The following is an 18,383-nucleotide window of genomic DNA, read 5'->3' as shown; positions in this document are numbered from 1 at the left end:
GGTAATAAATCCAAGATAGAACCAGTCCCACCTTATTCTCCTAATTTTTGAAAAGTTGGTGGGTTTTCTTCTTTTCTTTTTTTCTTTCTTGCATCATATTTACTCCTTGAAAAGCATTTGGCAGACCAGTATCAAGCTTTCCAGGGAAAATTGTCCTTATGAAGCAGTCAGCCGGCTGGAACGCCATCCAGCGTCATGGTGAGCTGAATGCAAAAATCCACGAAGCATCCTCTAGACTGCACTTATTATGTGACAGAGAAAATGAAACCTGTGCTCAAATAAATCCCTTCTCCTCCAAATCTGGGCTACAAACCACAGGTAGTTGAGATAATGTCCTACAGGTGCTCTGATCATCATGTGTACCTCATGTTCCTCCACCATCAGGAAATATTCACCAGTACGAAGTGACTGGAGCCCACACAAACTTCTTACAGCACCAGGGCTGCCTCTCTACAACCTTCTCAACTTGCAAGAAAAAGGTAAACCAGAGACTGATTACTGCTCAGCAATAAGTAATGTTCTGCTAACCTGGCAATCTTGAACAAGGGAGAGTCTAAATAAAACTTCATCACTCCAAAAAGCTGTATGGCCACCTTGCCGCTTGACAGTGGCCTGCGAAGCATCAGCAGAAAAACACCCCTTAAGCTCTCTTGCTAGAACAATTTGAAATAATTTCTTTATACCATAACAAGCACTCAATCTCCCAGCAGTATTCACATGCTGAAATTTCTCAGATTTACATTATACCTCACGCTAAAATTCTTTATAACTGGTGGTTTACCCCAGGCTCTGATTTTTTTAAAGTATTTTTTTCTGATTTCCTTGGAAAAAAAAAAATGATGACATGCATCTCGAAAATGTCTTGTCATCCTCTTCGGTGCAGAAAATAATTTGGTTTTCATCTGCTACTGCAAGGCGTGCTCTGTGGCCCCAGCTAAGATCCCACTATAGGGCTTCTTCCAACAGTTTCCCGTAGCAAATTAAATCAAGAGCAACTTGTCTCGCAGAACTGGCACGCTAACAAAGGCTGCAGTTTTCCCTCTATTTCTTCAATAAACATTACCACACTGCTAAGCCAGCTTTCTTGACAAACCTCACACTTTGAAAGACAGTAGAAAATTAGGTTGAAAGGACCTTGTGAGATGACCGTACGTCTCTCCTACCCCAAAGGAGATGGTCTATGCCTCAACCCCTCCAGAGCACGTACAAGTGCAAAGGACTTAATAAGCTATAGCCAATTGTTCTGTACCATAGCCTCATTTCCCCTACAAATGTACAGCTGGGCTGTAGGTATTAATTAGAAACGCACCCCAAAAACAGTGAAGACCATGTTTTCCTGCACCAGCCAAGAAGGCAGCAGAAATACACAGTCAGCACTGTACCCCGAGGTAACTGGGGAAGGATAACCAAGCACAACAACAGAAAGCCATTTAAAAAAATAAATGAATAGATCCGACTATCATGTAGTTGTTACTAGTAAATTACTGGTTTTAAAAAGCTTTTCCTTGAAAACATGAAAATTATCTGTTAGGATTGCTAACACACTGTATGAAAGCCAGCAAACGTTTTATTTAATATTAAATGGTCTGTGGAGAGAACTGACCAGCAAGTTGCCTGCAAACGCTATCTTTATTACAAGCGTATTGATAATACCCACGCTGTGGCGTTTCCTGCCTTGATTTAGGATTTAATGCAAGACTTCTGGGACCGCGCTAGGCTCAGGCACTGTCTCTACTTGTTACCATTCAGACTTCATTTGCAAATGATAATTTTTGCTTTGAATGGCATGCCTGACTGCAGGGCAGAGTAAATCCAAACCTTTTCAACTCTAGCCAAAAATTTGCCATGAATTAGGAGACTGCAGCATATTTACAATACAAAATAAAATATCTCTACGAGTGCTCAGCAGTGGCGGTATGAATAAACGCCGATTATTCTTTTTTTTTTTTTTTTTTTTTGATGGGATAATTTTCAAAGCAGCGATTTTGCAAAGACTCAGGAAGAAAACAATTTTGTTTCATTTCCATAACAGAATCCAGACCTCTAAATTCAACCTCACGAGCTACAATTATGCATAAGAACTACCACTGTGAATTTTCAAACACAATGCCTTTTATTGTCTCTTCTCATTCTTTTCCCTTCCTGTTCTCTGAGTTTTTCTGTACTGTCACCCTCCACAGAAACTTTAGAGCAGAAAGTCTGACTTGAAAGGAAAACTTTCAAGTTTTCAGGTTTCAAAGGAAAACAACACAAACCTTCAACACAAGGTATTTGGATGGTATTTGGATTTTTTTCAGCCTTATGGGAACAAACAACAACAAAAAAGTCTTCTTGTTATATGGACTCTTGACAGATGAAAACTAATGTTCAGCCTTTCCATGATGGATAGGGGGGTATTTTTCAGAATCCATCTGCGATTGTCCTGAAGCTCAAGAAACGAAAGATGCCAAATACTGAAAACTACAATTCCCTTGCGAGACGTTTCATTCGAGGACAGTAATGTAGCCCAGACACAAATGCAGCAAGTTACTATTTACAGGGACTTCCCAAGTATTGTCCTTCAATATCACAATTTTATTAATATGTTTTCCACCTGCACTAGGAGGCAGGCAGCTCTGAAGTACAAATACTGAAGATGAAACACCTACACAGCATGAGCAGCATGAAAAGCACATCTTGCTTTCTATGTAGAAAGCATTTTTGGATGCCAGGGTTGCTTTCAAATGTAGTAACCTCTAAGCCGTTAAACATCACTGCCTGGGAAATGAGGTTTCTCCTCCTAAAAGCCAGAGACGAAACATGCCTATGAATGTCACACACACTTCAGCTCTCCAAAACAGTTTAAAAATCTTCACGCTGCTTTTGAAGAAAGGCACGTGAGGCTGTCACTGCAATCCCGCACCCCAGGCAGACCCTGTTTATAAGTAACATCTGGTTGCAATTACCCACTTGATGGAATGCAAAGCAACAATTTTTGTTACCAATGGGACTGGGAGAACAAACAGGACATTATTTACACATTAAAGAGAGTACTCACCCCGACACCACCACAAGGAAGCCTGACAAACATCGACGTTAAAGAACCTGTAGGAAAATTGAAAAAAAAAAAAAAAAAAAAAAAAAAAAAAAGGGCCCTGTAAGTCAGAAAGTCAAAGTTCACCAGATTTTGGTCCAATTTTATGGCAATGCCGCAATCTTTCCAAACACAGCAACAGACTGGGGTTTTCTTGCAATTTCCAGAAAACACACAGCCAACCCTGCTACATACACAATGTACATGCTTGGGCTTGTTCAAAAGCCTTCCCAATATAAAAGCCTTCCATAAATCACTTATTTTTATACAAGAGTTTTTGTGCTGTCCTACATTTCAAGCAGTCATGCTGACTATAGATGATTGAGATGCTACCAACAAGTGCTCCGCATGTCTTCTCAGATGAACATTTTAATCCCTTTCAACCAAAGGAGGATAGGAAATCATAAAAAACACCCTAATTATCAGTCATCTGCAGTTACTAGAAGACTTTGGAGCGCATGAGCTTCGTAAAAGAGGAAGACAAAAAATAAACCAGTGGCAAGCAAAGAAAACGTGTTTTGACTGAAAAAGCAAAGCCAACATTAAGAATTTGAGAAAAATGGAGAAAACCATCTGCAGGGCTAATTTTGCATCTGTAAGAATTGTAACATCACTTTCTGGGCTTGCATATGAGCAAATTATCTCCCATTCAAAATTCTGCAGGTTTATAAACTATACTGAAACAAGAACACGCTGTCTCATATCCATCACCACCTTACGTGTATGACTTGTACGTGTGTCTATGCACCACAAGCAAATAGGGAGAAGGAAATATAGATGCTGCAAAAGATCTGGAGTACGCTGCCTAAGGTTCATTTGCTTGAGACCTATTGAAAATTAACAAAAGCTAATGGTGAAATAAACTGGGTTGAGTTTTTTTGTCCCCCACCAAAGCAGGTTCTTGTTCTGGTCATGCCTATACTGAAAGAATAAATTCCCTTAAAAGCTAACTACCAGTTTTGTAGAGTGTGAATTAGATGTGACAGCAGACAGACGTTACTGAGGGCCATGCTGGTGTCAAACGCATCGCAGACACATACGTTACCCCTGTGACTGAAAGCAGAGTTAATGCATCTGTATTATTAATCTGAGTGCACAGCGAGATTCACTCTTTGATTAGTTCCAAATGAAAGTTCTTAGATCATCCTGCTTCGGACCTCCTGTCACATCTTTCACTGCTAATCCACCCATTATTTTGATATTTATCTTCTTGACAACAATTTATGATTGCTTTCCACAAATTCAAAGCAGCCTTTTTTGCCTAAGTTTAAACTTGTTCAACAGGTTCCAAAGCTTTATACTGTCAAATGAGAACTTTTTCACCCTCAGACTTTTAAGGGCTTTAGCAACACTTCCAGGTAGAGCTGTGCAACCTGCCTTGAAGGCCACCACCTTCAAACCTGCCTGATAAAACACAGCAAAGCAAATCTTTGCGATGCTCAAGGCCCTCTGGGAAAAGTAACTTCAGCATCAGTGGTGGGCTTCCGTTGCAAGTCTCTCCTACATGTGTAAAGAAGAGCACTTTGAGAAAGGAGTAAGACCCAGAAGTGATGAGCTACAGCACAATTACAGAAGTAAACAGGAGAGCTACAATGATGCCTGCTTACAATTCTGAAAAACCTGAACTACTTACCCACTTCCCGCTTTCTCCCAAAGAACTGCCAGATGAAGGGACACCCCCTTTATCATTTCCAGAAGCTTAAAACGAAACATCCCATGTTTTCATCCCTCAGCTTTATAAGTTCTTCCTTTTCAGCTGAGGTTTCTCATGCTTTTTTTTTTCCTCACAGACATATCAAAGGCAAAGAGCTTACACGGAGTGAGCCACCAGAGCCGTACACATATCAAGACACTCAGGTCTAACAAACTTACATTTGCATATGTGAACCTAACACAAAGCTTTGGTCTCAGACTTCAAACCTGCCATACGTTTACCCTCTAATATATTTAAAAGAACCCTACAAACCTGTTTTGTGAATTTTAAACCCTTTTAAACTCTCAAGAGGAGGGGATGGCTGAAGAGGGGGCTGCTTACAGGCTTGTTCACCTCTATACACCACTGCACACGCTGTGGTTCTTCAGGTAGGTTTCCCCCAACACAGCAGTGGCTGTTACCCTTGCTCAGGTCCAGCACTGTGGAACCCATCAAGTTAAGAAACTGGGTTTAGGGCCAGCATCGCCCTTCCTGCCCTGCTCCCAAAGGAGAACTTCTCCCTGGGTGTGATGCAGCCTTCCCAGCCAGGCTCACCCCTCTTGTCAGTTTGACTCGCTGTGTGCTGTCCCCTCCGGACCCTCGGCTGCCAAGCCACCAACCTAATTTTTCCTGCCTGGTGTGAAGACTGGCAGCCATGCTGCACAGTGAAGCCGTCTGCTCTTCCTCCAAGCTTGGTGGCACAAGTGTCAGCGCCAGCTGTGGCCTATGCACCATGTGCAACGGGAGGACAGCCGGGCAGCGGGAAGAGGCAGTCTGCTGCCGTCTGGGCAAGGATGGTCATGCAAGCTAGCAGCGAGTCCTACTGCTAGCAGCTTAAGGTTGAAATGGTGCCACGTGGGTTTAGGAAACAAGGTCTAAGCTCAGCTAAGAGCTACTGGAAAGCTCTGCCTACTGGAGCTCCTAGGGACCTGACCTTCTATCTATGGCTGCAGCGCTTTGACAGCTTGGTCTTCTTTGCAAATAACACCCAAACAGGCAATATTTTGCACTGGGATACCCTTAGGTATTAGAATTATTTCTCTTCACTATAAAAATAAACTTGATCTCTACAAAATGAGTGATTAAAGACACAGGGGGCACACAGCGAAACCACAGAAGTACTTAGGCAGAAAGACTGCCTCCTTCCTCAGGTTCTCTAAATAAACCATCAGGAATGGTTCAGCAAAACCTGGGTATCCCCAAATCCAGTTCTAACCAAATAAACTATCTCCAAATATATCTGCGGGATTATTGATACAGATTGTACTGAGCATCAAAGAGGGAGTAGAAAAGTACTTCGAGAGGATCTGACCTTTGAATGAGCCGAAAACACTCAGTGTTATCACAGTCCACCCTAAAAGCGAACTTGCAAGGGGTATCTCCAACAGGAGAGGGGTTCGGGTGACCTACTGCCCGCTCAGCCCCTCCATGGAGATGATGACCATTGCCACAGGCACGGTGCTAACCCTGCCTGCTCCAGGCTGGTGAGGCCAACGGCTCAGATGCTGAAAGACTGCCTGGATCCCACCACAGCGGACAGTGAGGACACATGTCCTCACACACCTTCCGTGCTATGGTTCACAAATTTGCAAAGAAATCAGTCAGTGTGAAGATGGTGCAACTGCAAACAAGGAACCTTCTCAGATCCACCAGGGAAGATTTACATGCTGTTTCTTTGGACTGGTGGATATGCCTTACGCAAGGTGAGAGTTTTACACTACCAAGGATATGACATCATAAATTCTTTAAACTTCATATACAAATTGCGCTATCATTCAGCCAGAAGTGTCTACTTTTCATTTCTCGGGGTTTTAAAGAGGTGGTAAGTTAGCTATAAACACAGTGCTAATTGCATGTTTGAACAACTGGCTAATAGCTTTCCTCTTTGGGGATCTAATGTACATAGTGAGTATGTTGCAAAATCTTTCCAGCTCTTTTGCTGTGACTACTACATCATGCAGGCCATCAAGTTAATCCTCTTTTTATATCATTGAAAGTCAAGCTAATCCCAAAATAAATATTCTCAACTTCTAGGTTCCAGAACTGTCTGTTTGCTGATCCCCATGTGAGAACTTCCAAAACTGCCCCTCCAGTCTATCACTGACTGCTGCGAAAAGGCAACAAGTAAAGGGAGATGATGACATCTCCACAAAGGTAAGGTGCCAAAATCAATGCGGTTTGGTTGCTGTGGGGCGGGCTGGTCATCTGAAAAACTGTTCTCTAGATTTTTTGCAGGGAAAATGTCTATGTTTTATGACAGACACAGACCTGTTTCAGGAAGATCCAGTCTCCAGTGAAAGGGACAAACAATCTTACTCCAAATTGAAAAAAAAATAATGTAAGACTATCTAAGAGGCCCCTGCATATCTCTTGCAGATTATCCATACAAAACTGACGGCTATTTGTTGGTGTCTATGCAGCTGGTTGGTGCTGCAGATCCAGGTCCCTGGTAAGGTGTGCCAGTTCCTACCTAGCAATGGATAACTTCCTAACATGCAGAGAAGAGTAGCCAAGGATAAAACAAAGTGTTTGAATTACCTTTCCTCCTCAGGGAAAGCTCTTTAGGTTTTGAAGACATAAAAGAAAGGAAGCTTTAGCTATCGAGGTTTTAGGGATCTACCTGAACAAAGGGTGACAGATGTATCTTGTGCTGCTCCCAAGCAGACACTGAATGGAGGTGGGAAGAATCTTCTTGGGCATTGCCTGGGGCTGAGGATGGAGGGAGTCCTGCATCGCACCTCATACCGCTACTGCTAAAGTGACTGCCAGTCAAGGCTAGCGGGAAGGAAGGGGACCCCCCACCCCCCAGGGAACAATACCTAGAAGTTTCTTGCTGTCCAGTTTCTGTCTGTTCAGAGGGTTTGTGCCATACAGCAGCGTATGGGCTTCCGAGTGAACTGTCTGCAGCTCTTCTAGAGTTGCTTTTCTTCCACGAATGCACTGAAAGATGAAAGAAAAGGAGTGATGAAGTCACTGATTAACTGCTTAACTCATTAAAGAACTTTTCTTTTTCCTTAGCAACTCACAAAGACAGTAACCAAAAAGCTAAAATGAGTTCCTATGCAGCAAAATTAATTGTAAGACAGATTTTGGGTTAATCCCTTATTCAAAATACTAGTTTCACATATAAATTAATCTTTAGATCTATTTATGTTTTGTTTTGTTTTAAAAATACTTACCACAGAGTATATGCTAAATTACACAAGCATTGCTCAACTACTGAATACTCAGGATCTCAGTTATAAGCCATTACAAATTATCTGGTGAAAATGCGTCCCTCCAAACCACCTCCAACAATCCCACCATGATTACTAAGCTAACCTAAAAACTTCTCCCAAACACAGCGCTTTCCAAACTAAACGAACCTTCAAGAAATCAAGGGTCAGTTACAAACTCTCTGCTCTAAAACTCATCTTGGAAATCCCACACGATTCAATCTGTTGCACATTGTTTTCTTATATGATGATGCAGGTGGAGCTGGAAGTACTGTAGCCAATATGCTCAACCCTGATTTTTTTACCAGCTGAAACTCAGGAAAGGCAGATGCACACTAAAGCCAAAACCCTGGCTTCACTGAAGATCATGGCAAAGCTTTTGCTGATGTCAGCAGGACCCAATTTCATATTTCACAAATTGTCATAGGGGTCCAGCACACCTCTGAGGTTTCTTTTGTTGCCATCACGCATTTGCAATGGAAAATATTTGTAAGAACAAAGTGCTACATGGAGGTGCTAAATCTTGGGCAAACAAGGACCATGTCATGGCCTCTTGCAGAGGAGGGAGTGCTCCCCAGCAGGCAGATGGTGCCATGGGTTATCAGGTACACCAAGCTCTGACAGCAGAAAAAACACCTCACCTTTTTAACTGGGAGCTTGCAACTGCCTCCAAAATGTTGGCAGGGGAAATACACAGCGAGCCAAGAAGTGCTGAGGTTGGGGGTAAGTCAAGAGGTGGCCATGACGGAGGGTAAGGAGTTATTCAGAAATGAGGATTGCTTTGCTTCAGAAACATGTGTGCACTCCCCCTGCCCCAAGAAAGTATTTCATATGGCTTGGAACTACTTCACAATTTTTTGTTGCCATTTGGACTAAAACACTCTAAAAGGAGTTGTCACTTTGGGGGGGGGGGGGGGGCGCTGCTTCCTACAGGATTATTCCCCTCTACAACAGTAATACTAAAATATAAATAGTTAACAGCAAAACGTTGGAAGGCTCTGGAAGACTCTTCTAGAGGTCCCATGGTCACCCAGAACTTGAGCCTCAGCAACAAGCATCCCGCTGTGCAGCCCACGTAGGATCGCACACATCTCCTACACAGCCTTCACCCTGGCTTCGTCAAAGCCAGTTGCTTTTTTAAGACTTCCACATCCCCGGAGAAGCAGAGTTTCTAATAAGAACTATAAAAAAAGTATAGCTTAAAGGGGAAAAAAGAAATCACACTCCTCAAAAGAACAGACTTTCAAATGGAAAACTTGTTCTGAAGAGAAGGTCAGACTGTGCCTCTTGCTCCTGAGAGCTGCTGCCGTTCGGAAGCACTGCCGTGCGCTGCTTACTCTGCAGGAGAGTGCTGGAGACAAGATGCTTCAAAGGCACTGGCACTTCCAGCCAAGCAGTGCCTGCTTCCACACCGCGCTGCCATCGCGGGCTGCAGCCTGGCCCAGCCACAGCACCCCGGGCTGGAGCACGCTGGGCGCACGGGGGCTCCAGGACCTCCGCCTCTGAAGCACGAGCCACAGAACAAACTGGATGGATTTTTTCGGTCTCCAGTCTTCAGCGTAAGCCCCCATCACGTGTTGCAAAGTGCACAGGAAACACTTTGTAAAACCGTTTGAGGCACAAGGCATCAGGCATCAAAGCACGGCAGGAGTGCTCATGCACTGCCTCTTCTAATTTTGGCATTTCTGCTCTCCAGTTCCTCTTTCATTTTCTCCATGCTCTGCTCCACCACCTAGGTTTCCTCAGGTTAATGACAAGGCAAAAATGCAGCATCCCATTAAAGAGGCAATAATCACAAAAATGCTAGACCCAGAAGAGACAGAAATATCTGGCAAATCCCCCTTGAACTTTTATCCTGTCTTCCTTTTTTGTTCAGGGTAAGCCTGCCTCAGTCCCTCCTTACATGCTTTTGCAGCTTCCCTCTAACCCATATGCCAACTCTTTTCCTTTGAACAAGATGTACTGACCCATTTTCAGCTGCTACATTTAGTGGACGTACAGAAATAGCATTTTGTATTTCTTGGCGTTATGTGAAGACACGAGGAGAACGGCAGCCCGCCGCGATGACGCGCCAGCTCCTCCGTGGATGCAAACAGCTTCAGCTCCCCAGGACAGGGAAGGGCTGCTCCCATTTAAAGTAGGTGGCTCTACCAAGACCATCCGAGCTCTGTGCTTCTTGCGAGGGTTATCAATACCACCCTCCCCTCCACGTGACACCCATAACCAAATAGAAACTATGAGCGGATGAAGAACTTCCAGCTCTGCTGCAAGCAAAACACATTCAAGAAAAAAACCCTACTACTTACTGGGACAAATATATAACCACAAACGCTACAGCAAACGTTGCCTAGGTAGAAAGGATTATGCTCAAGAGGCTCTTGCACCTTTCTCATCTGCCGGCTCAGGCACCACAAGCTTTCTCCTTGGCTCTAACACAAAGACGCCAAGAAAATAAATCCCCCCACAAATAAAGCTGGAGTAAAAAACCATATTCCTCACTCCTGTTTCCAGACCTGTCACAAGTTTTATCTCAGTCTACAGCTCAGCCTGCGATCCACACTCCTAATTTGAGCAGTTCCTTGCTTTCTAAGAGCTCGTAAGTCCTGATACTCTTATCTTTGAGGCTTTGCATTGCCTATTGAGCTTGCTTACTCCTTATTACACTCCCCCTCCTCAACCTCTTTCCAGGCTGCTAAACCCCAGCTTTTCAGCTCAGAAGTAGGCTTCTTAACCCCAGTGAACTAGTTGGCTCTTTACCCTGTGTCCTTTGTGCTCCTTCCTGCACAAAACCCAACCTTTGCCTCACCATGCCACCACCCCTCTCCCAGTGCCTGACACACATCCTTCTGGACATCCATCTGCACATCCATTTCCTTGGAGCCAGCTTTTCCTTTGCATTTCAAAGAAAAGAAAACCCCCACTAGTCTCGTAGTTTACAATTTATTCACCACTTCACCCTATGATGCTTCAACAGGAGAGGAGATGAATCTTGAGCGACAGCCAGCCAGATCTTGCCCCAACCGTGGCCCCCAAAAATGCCCCAGAGGCCAAGAAAACAGATACAAAGCTTCTCTCCAGACACTGACTTCCCAGGCACCACTGCCAGCGCCTCCCACACGGCCTGGGTGCTTCGCCATGGGAAACCCTGGGCAAGCAGCAGCTCTCCAGAGGCTTCACCCGCCCAGACCTGTCCTGCCCTCCAACCGGACACCCATCCGACGCTGTGCCAGGAAAACGGCGGACACGGCTCTGCTCTTAGAGATGGCCAAGCCCTGGCTCTGATTTTTCATGTCAGTCCTCCGCAGCTGCGATTAACCTTCAGCTAACAGACCTCATGCTTTCAACAACACAGGACTGCTGCCAAGATGTGCTTGGAGACGGACCCTGGTTGAGGAACTCATTCTTCCTCATCCTGGTCGAGCAGCCCGGGGATTTGATTACCTCTGAAACACACAGCAAAACCTATCGATTTCCTCTCGCTCTTGATGAAGGCTGGAGGATTACACTATACCATGGATTGTGGGTTTTCGTTTAGGGGGCAGAATCTTTTATTGAGATTGCCTCAATTAGTGTAATTGTTACTTCTGAATGCTGCATGTACACCAGAGTAATTGTTGCATTTTATAAAGCTAACTTAATTAAACAAGCAATACTCTAAACCACTGCTGTCATTAAGTCTGGACAACTGCTTTCGCTCCAAAGGGTCATCCTTAAACTTGTGCAACTCTGCCAGACTCTTACCTATCACACCGCAAATCTGGCACATATTTTCCCCTCAGCTGGACGTAAAGCGGTTTTTGGACGACTTTAGTAAATACATATCTGTTTCACTGCTGAAAAATGAGAGGCGGGGGGAGAAGTGATGTGGTATTTTCTGTTCTAAAAATATTTGTGCCCCTTCTGGTTCACTTCTCTTGCCTCCAAGAGAAATGGTAGGAACCCAGCACTTGGCAGGTTGTCTAGGAGCCTCTCGGCTGCCTGTTGAAAACAGGTTTTCACTTAGTTTGTTTCTGAAGTTTCAAAGCAAGCATTTGTTTGCATGCATGATAAAAATATTTATCTGTGAGTCCTTTTCTGGCTTGGGGCATGTGTGCAACAGAAACACCAAAAGAACATTTCCAGGAGACAGACACCCAGAACTGTTTGAGCTTGCATGAGAAAGCAGAGCTGGGATTTATTTTCAGCATGCAGTTGCGGGGTGAACGAGAGCTGTTAAACTCTTTCTGGAAGAGGACAGGGATCCAGTGGAGTCCTGTCTAATCCCACACAGTGTGTACGGGATTATTTACTACGCAGGGTGCTGTGTTTCTAATCTGTGTCAAGCAACTACTTGCAAGCAACAGAATCAAACTATAACCACACCCGGACCACAGCAAAGGGCTATTAAGGAAGGAAAGGGAAACATGAGGATAAGGAAATGTCAAAGTTCAAACTGTCCTTTTACAAATATGAGTTGTAAGAAAACGGATTAAACTACATGATCACAAACAATTTTCACATCAGGCCCTTGGGCTTACTTAACTGGCTTATAACCTCTGAAGCATAGGACAACAGACCTGCAACAGTGAAGATAAAAATGAGCATGCACAGATGTGTCTGTCAGCAAGACCAGCTAACCCCCACCCCCCAAAAAAACCCGGAATAAAATAGGAGCTCAGAAAAAAATTAAATATACAGCCTGGCAAATTTCTGAGTGCTATAGTCCAGGTGTTGCTGTTGACTTGCTGCAGACCTACTGCTAATTCTAAAAATATTCACCTCTTTCCCAGTGCCTGTAGGGCTGCTATGCAGATGGAGGAGTTCTAATCCATCAAAAAAAATTGTAGGTACATAGGAGGCTGCATTGGTGGTAAGTGTCACCATCCTCACATAAAGAGCTCCATTAAAGTTTGCACATCACACACACACACTACTGTGGGTGGGGATAGAGGGCACAGCTCATGCTGTCCTGCACGGAGCTTTGGCATAAGCAACAGGGATTTGGAAAAGTAACATAATTATTAAAAATAATGACAATTATTAGGCCAGACTTCAAAATTCCTTCTAAATTGATGATATAATGGAATACGTCCCACAGACTAAAGCTTTCTACGTGGTCCTTGGGATAAGGAGACAAGCCCATCGTCCCAAGCGATGCCAACACGTCACAGCCGTGCTCCAACCCAGCAGCAGAGACCACTCGAGTCCAAAAAGCCGTCCCCTTGCCATGCAAGTGCACCTGATGTGGAGGTAAACCTTCACTGAAGGAAAACCCTGTATGGTCCTTCACCCTGCTCGCTGATAGACAGGTTCCACCTGAGGAGCTTCAGAAAGACTCTGAAGGGCAGTGAAGTGTCCAAAAGGTTTTGCAACGCAGAAAAGAATCACATCAGTCAAGAACAGCGGAAAGTGAACAAGCGGTTCCAGGAAAAACCCTATCAAGAACAGAAGAGTGAAGTGTGGAGGCAGGAAGGAGATGGAGAAACCGGAAAAGGTTGTGCCCATCAAGCCCATGAGAAAATTTAAGATAAAGAAGGAAACTTTAACACGGGGGTCTGGGCAGGAGTAGGAGATGGTGGGGATAAAGGAAAGCTAACTAGAGAGGGAAGCAAGCACAATTAGAGCAGCTGCTTATTCTGAAATGGCACGTCAGACCTTGAATGAAGCCATCAAAGAAGAAAACACCGGTATTAAGGCAGCATCACATATTTCTTGTTTTCTGCAAAAGGAGGAGTCAGGATGAGGCAGAATGTCACCAGTGGTCAGAAGGGAAACACAGGTGGACATCAAGAACAATTCCAATTGTGAGAGCAACTGGAAATATCAAATTAAGGAAAATAAGAGTTCCCTAGGATTATATAGTGAAGAACTTACACATTACAGAACATCTCTCACATAACTGTAGGATACAAGGCAATTAGCACTGCACAGTTTAACTCCTGCTTCTGAACAGGGGAGCTAGACAGCAGTGGGGTACTTGTTTGGTTTGGGGGTTTTGTTTGGTTTTATGTGGTTTGTTTTGGGGGTATTTTTTTATTTATTATTTTATTTTTTTTCCCCAAACAATCTCAAAATTCAATTAAATGGGGCTTCACAGACAGAAACAGGTTTGAAGTTCCTCCTTGCTCTCTTCAGGGATAAATAAGGGTATGATGGGGAACTTTAGTCAATGGCAATGCTGCCACCACGTGGAATATTTCTAGCCAGATGCTGACATAACTCAAACCTACCGTGAGCTTCAGTCCCATCAGATGCTCAGACAACTGATGAACACACACTACCATTAATTTATCATCACTGCTATTAGTTATTAATAATAATAATTTACTATCATATAATCATTAGTCTTCGTGGTTTAGTATCTAAGCTGCTCTCTTAGTTTGCCTCACTCTTAAAATACGTTTGTCCAATAAAGTTGATTTAACCTTTTGTGACGGAATAGTGCTTAGCTGCAACCTCCTACCCTCATTCTTTTTACATTATCTTCACCACAAATTGACCATTGCTTACCAAAGAGTATTTAAAAAGTTATTAAATCACAGAAATACAAACTTTTGGCTCCAGAGTTTTTGTTGTTATGATTGGAGGGATGACAAATAACAGTTACTTCATATCTTCTTCTTACTTCGGCTGCTTCAAAATTGAATGCTTTGTAGGGACTTCCAGTTTACAGGGAATAGTAAATTACAGAAATAGAAAATTACAGAAGCAGCTTCACTACAACATCAGGCAAGAGCATTCTCCAATGTTCCATGAAATTTCTAACAGTCATCGCAATGCAATGAAATCAGATCGCTAGAAAAGTATTCCTGACAGACGTGCATACAAAAGCATAAGCAGTCATCTAGGAATGGATTAAATTTAGGCCACATATGGCAAAACACTGCCAACAGCTGGAGCTATAAAAAATTCAAGCCAGAATGCAGTATAAAGTTTGCACATCCAGGTAGCAGTCAACAGCCCGAGCTGCAGGTTTGGTACATACGCTATCGTCCAGACCAGGAATCAGCCCCCCAGAATGCTCATAATCCAGTAGTCAAATCAGCCAGACTAATCTAAATTCTCCCTTTCTCCCCGGCTCACCATCTCATCCCCCCCTTCACTTTTTATTACCTCACACTTGCCACGGAGACCCGTCTCCTGGAGCCGGGACCAGATGCTCTGGATCCTCCCCGCGTGCTCTGGGTGGCTGTTTGTGTTTCCACAGGTACACTGGTGTTTCAGCATCAAAGTGTCATATACAAGGCCTGCAGCAGAGGTTACAAAATTGCTCTCAGTTAAAAAATAAAATAAAAAATTGCCAGATATAGGGGGGGAATTTTTTTATTTATTTTATTTTATTTTACAACAGTACTTTATATTCAGCTGAACACTTCTAGACAAAGACTGTGTTTTACCAGGAGCCACAGAGCTCTAAGAAATGAAAATCCAAGATGCTGCTTTGAGACAGTACCAAACCTACAACAATTGCTTCCTCTGGAAATGGAAAAGAAATTAGTTACCAACATCTCCGCAGGCTGAAGCTGTGAGAGTGACAGACAAAGGTGACAACTGAAACCATCAGTATGAGCACAGATGTGCTGGTGTAGGAACCTGATCTAAGAGGGGACTGGTTTGCAACTCTTCTGTTGGGTACTTTCATAATTGCTGTTAAAACAACTCTAGGGTTTGGGATTAAAAACCAGAAGGAATAAGTCATTAGCAGGCACTGTTTCATAAAATAGCTTGCGCTGAAGTCTTTGCATCAACACTATTTGACAACATGCTAATTAAGGCTATTAGCACACACTTGGGCATAATTATTCAGCACGATATGTAGGTATTTAGCAGTGTTGTTTCATTTGAACGTGGGAGTCAGGCAGCTAAATCCCCTTGCATTACCAAGTATTTATGGCATGACAACAGTGTAGGAGACTTTGATTCATGCTCCAGAGTTGTCCAGGTACGTTTTTGGAAGGGGAGTTATGATTTCATAGCCAATGTTCCACTGGAGGAAAACAGCAGGTCCTCTACAGCTATGCAGTCACAGTGACAAAAGACCTTTCCTTTTTTCCACTCAAGCAAAAGAGGCATAGTCAAATGTTTAAATCTAGCCTTCTCTTCAGCCAGAAGCTCCAAAGAACAGAACAAAAGCAGCTGGATTTCCCCCCCCCCGCCCCGAAGGAGTAAGGTTTCTTGCAAGCAATATCTGTCTGAAAGCACAGTATAAAGTTGCAAATCGAAGGCCTTGACAAGAATCCAAAGCCTTTGAATTAGCGGTGAAGGCAGGAGCTACTCCCAGACCCAACATTAAAGGGTCTGCACTCCAACCAGTATCGCTCCTCCAAAATCCCAGACGAAGCATACCTATGCTGCGGCGGGCAGCACGAGCACTGCTCGCAGAACTCACCAGAGCTGGCTCTCATGTTACTAGTTCAACTACAGGTAAACTGCACAATTTGCAACCGCATGGAGTTCAAAGGGGCTGGTAAGAAACCAGACTCTGAGAACATACATGGACACGCAGCCTGGAGCTGAGCACCGTGCTGCTGCATGTACTCCAGCTTGGCTCGAGCTGCAATCACACCTTCTGACTGAGTGTGGGCATGTTCTGCCACTGAAAAATCTGGCTTTCCCCTCTGAGGCAAACCCTGGCACTGACACTTTCAGGTATTCAGCCTTAGGGGATGTATTTGGCAGTTCCTCACTTTGCTGTAGGTGAGTGCAAGTAGAAAAAAAAACACCAACCAAACAAAAAACCCCCAAAAAACAACAAAACCCAAACGACACTCAGTTCTAGGAAGAGAACAGAGCACTGGTTAATTGACTGCCTTTGGGTTAGCCAAAGTTCAGTTAAATAAGATCGTGCTGCAAAGCTCTGCAGAAGTCTCCCACATTTAATTCACAACATCAAACTTCGTTAGGAGGTGCTGGGAAAGGCAATCACTGTAAATGTCACAGAACCACAGACTGGTCAGGGTTGAAGGGACCTCTGGAGACCATCCAGTCCAACTCCCTGCTAAAGCAGGTTCTCCCGGAGCCGGTTGCACAGTCGCGTCCAGGCAGGTTTTGCATGTCTCTGGAGAACAAGACCCCACAGCCTCTCTGGGCAGCCTGTTCCAGGGCTCTGTCACCCTCAGGGTAAAGTTCTTACTCATGTCACCTGAGAAGAAGCTGTAGTCCAACGGTAAGGCTGGCTGTCCATGAGACCTCCCCAGTCTGAGATCATTTAAACTAGCGCATGGTCTTCAGTAACCTCACCCTAAGGTTAATTTATTTTTGAAATAACCTCATCTTCAGGGGACATCAGGCATTTTGACAAAGTATTTGGTACCCAAAAGAACCCCACGTACACGTCCTCCTAGACCCTATGCAACTGTACTAGGTTTGGATAATTATTCGTACTAAAGAAAGTGGTTCTGCCTTCTTTTTTCCAGATATCTCACGGACTACAACTAGGCTTTATATATTTAAAGTCAAAAGGTGCATGCGTATCTATTCAACATATATATTTACAGCCAATAACTACCCTTGAATTTAAACAAAAAGAAGTACAGGCAGCAAGTCACTCATCAGATAGCTGCTGACCTCTCGGGGTACAACCCCGGATCCCCTTCAGCTATGAACAAGAAGATGCATCCCATTTGCAAAGGACACTCCAACCTGGAGATAAATCTGAGGCTAGTTCATGCCATACCTTCATAAGTTTGCGGAAAAACATCAGGCATTTTCAAGCAGTGGTTTTTAAGCAGCCTTTTCTTGCTCACCTCCTGGATTCCCAGACGATGCTTAATGCTGTTGCTCTAACAATTCTTTTCACTGCCTGGGAGCTGGGCAGAACCTGACAGTGAATTACACTGATAGCGCTGCAAAGTTGGAAGGGGTCTAAGACCATTTAAATAGTCGAAATGTGAACCCGTGTTGCAAGTTTCTTTTTAGAGGGTGTTTTCCCTAAGTCTTTAAGCTTTAAATACTAACTCCTGAAAAATTATTATGAAGCAGCTCTAGGTACAAAGTTAAAGCAATGCCTAGCCAGATTAAAAGTCTCCCTTTTGTTCTCTATTTTGTACCTGGGTAACCCCAGAGCCTGGTAGGGCAGAAGCCAACACAGATCAAACTTAAAAGTAAATGCAAATGAACAACCAGCTTTTTGCATTGACCTTATATTCTTCTGTTCTTCCTTTGTCTTCCTACAGTACAGCAGATCTGGCAGGTTATCTCCCAGTTTTTTTGGAGGATGTTTGGTGTCAGCTCAGAAGTAGGCAGTGGTATTTATCAGCTCATCCTGTGCGGTGTCAGCTACGGGAGCTGCACCGATGAAAGTAAACACAGGTAGCTGTCGGCGAGATCCCCAGCCACACAAACCAGCAGCTCCTCATCTGCATCCCCAAGCACTGGAAGGCTACACGTGCTTAAAATACATGCATACATCTAAAATGGGTTT

At 43.8% G+C, this 18,383-nt stretch overlaps 1 protein-coding gene across 14 annotated transcripts in view; it reads right to left on the bottom strand.

Moving 5' to 3' along the window:
• Positions 1 to 18,383, bottom strand: part of HDAC4 (histone deacetylase 4) — a 267,127-nt gene that overhangs the window by 36,466 nt on the left and 212,278 nt on the right. For all 14 annotated transcript variants that reach the window (XM_055717631.1, XM_055717628.1, XM_055717629.1 and 11 more), the window contains 3 exons: positions 15,074 to 15,207; positions 7,586 to 7,706; positions 3,038 to 3,084 (listed from right to left, as the gene is read on the bottom strand). In XM_055717631.1, the coding sequence (XP_055573606.1) occupies positions 3,038 to 3,084; positions 7,586 to 7,706; positions 15,074 to 15,207 (302 nt within the window). The remainder of the gene's footprint in view (positions 1 to 3,037; positions 3,085 to 7,585; positions 7,707 to 15,073; positions 15,208 to 18,383) is intronic.

The sequence above is a fragment of the Falco cherrug genome, chromosome 8 (assembly GCF_023634085.1).
Source record: "Falco cherrug isolate bFalChe1 chromosome 8, bFalChe1.pri, whole genome shotgun sequence".
NCBI classification, from domain to species: Eukaryota; Metazoa; Chordata; class Aves; order Falconiformes; family Falconidae; genus Falco; species Falco cherrug.
This window is presented reverse-complemented; position numbering and strand designations above follow the sequence as displayed.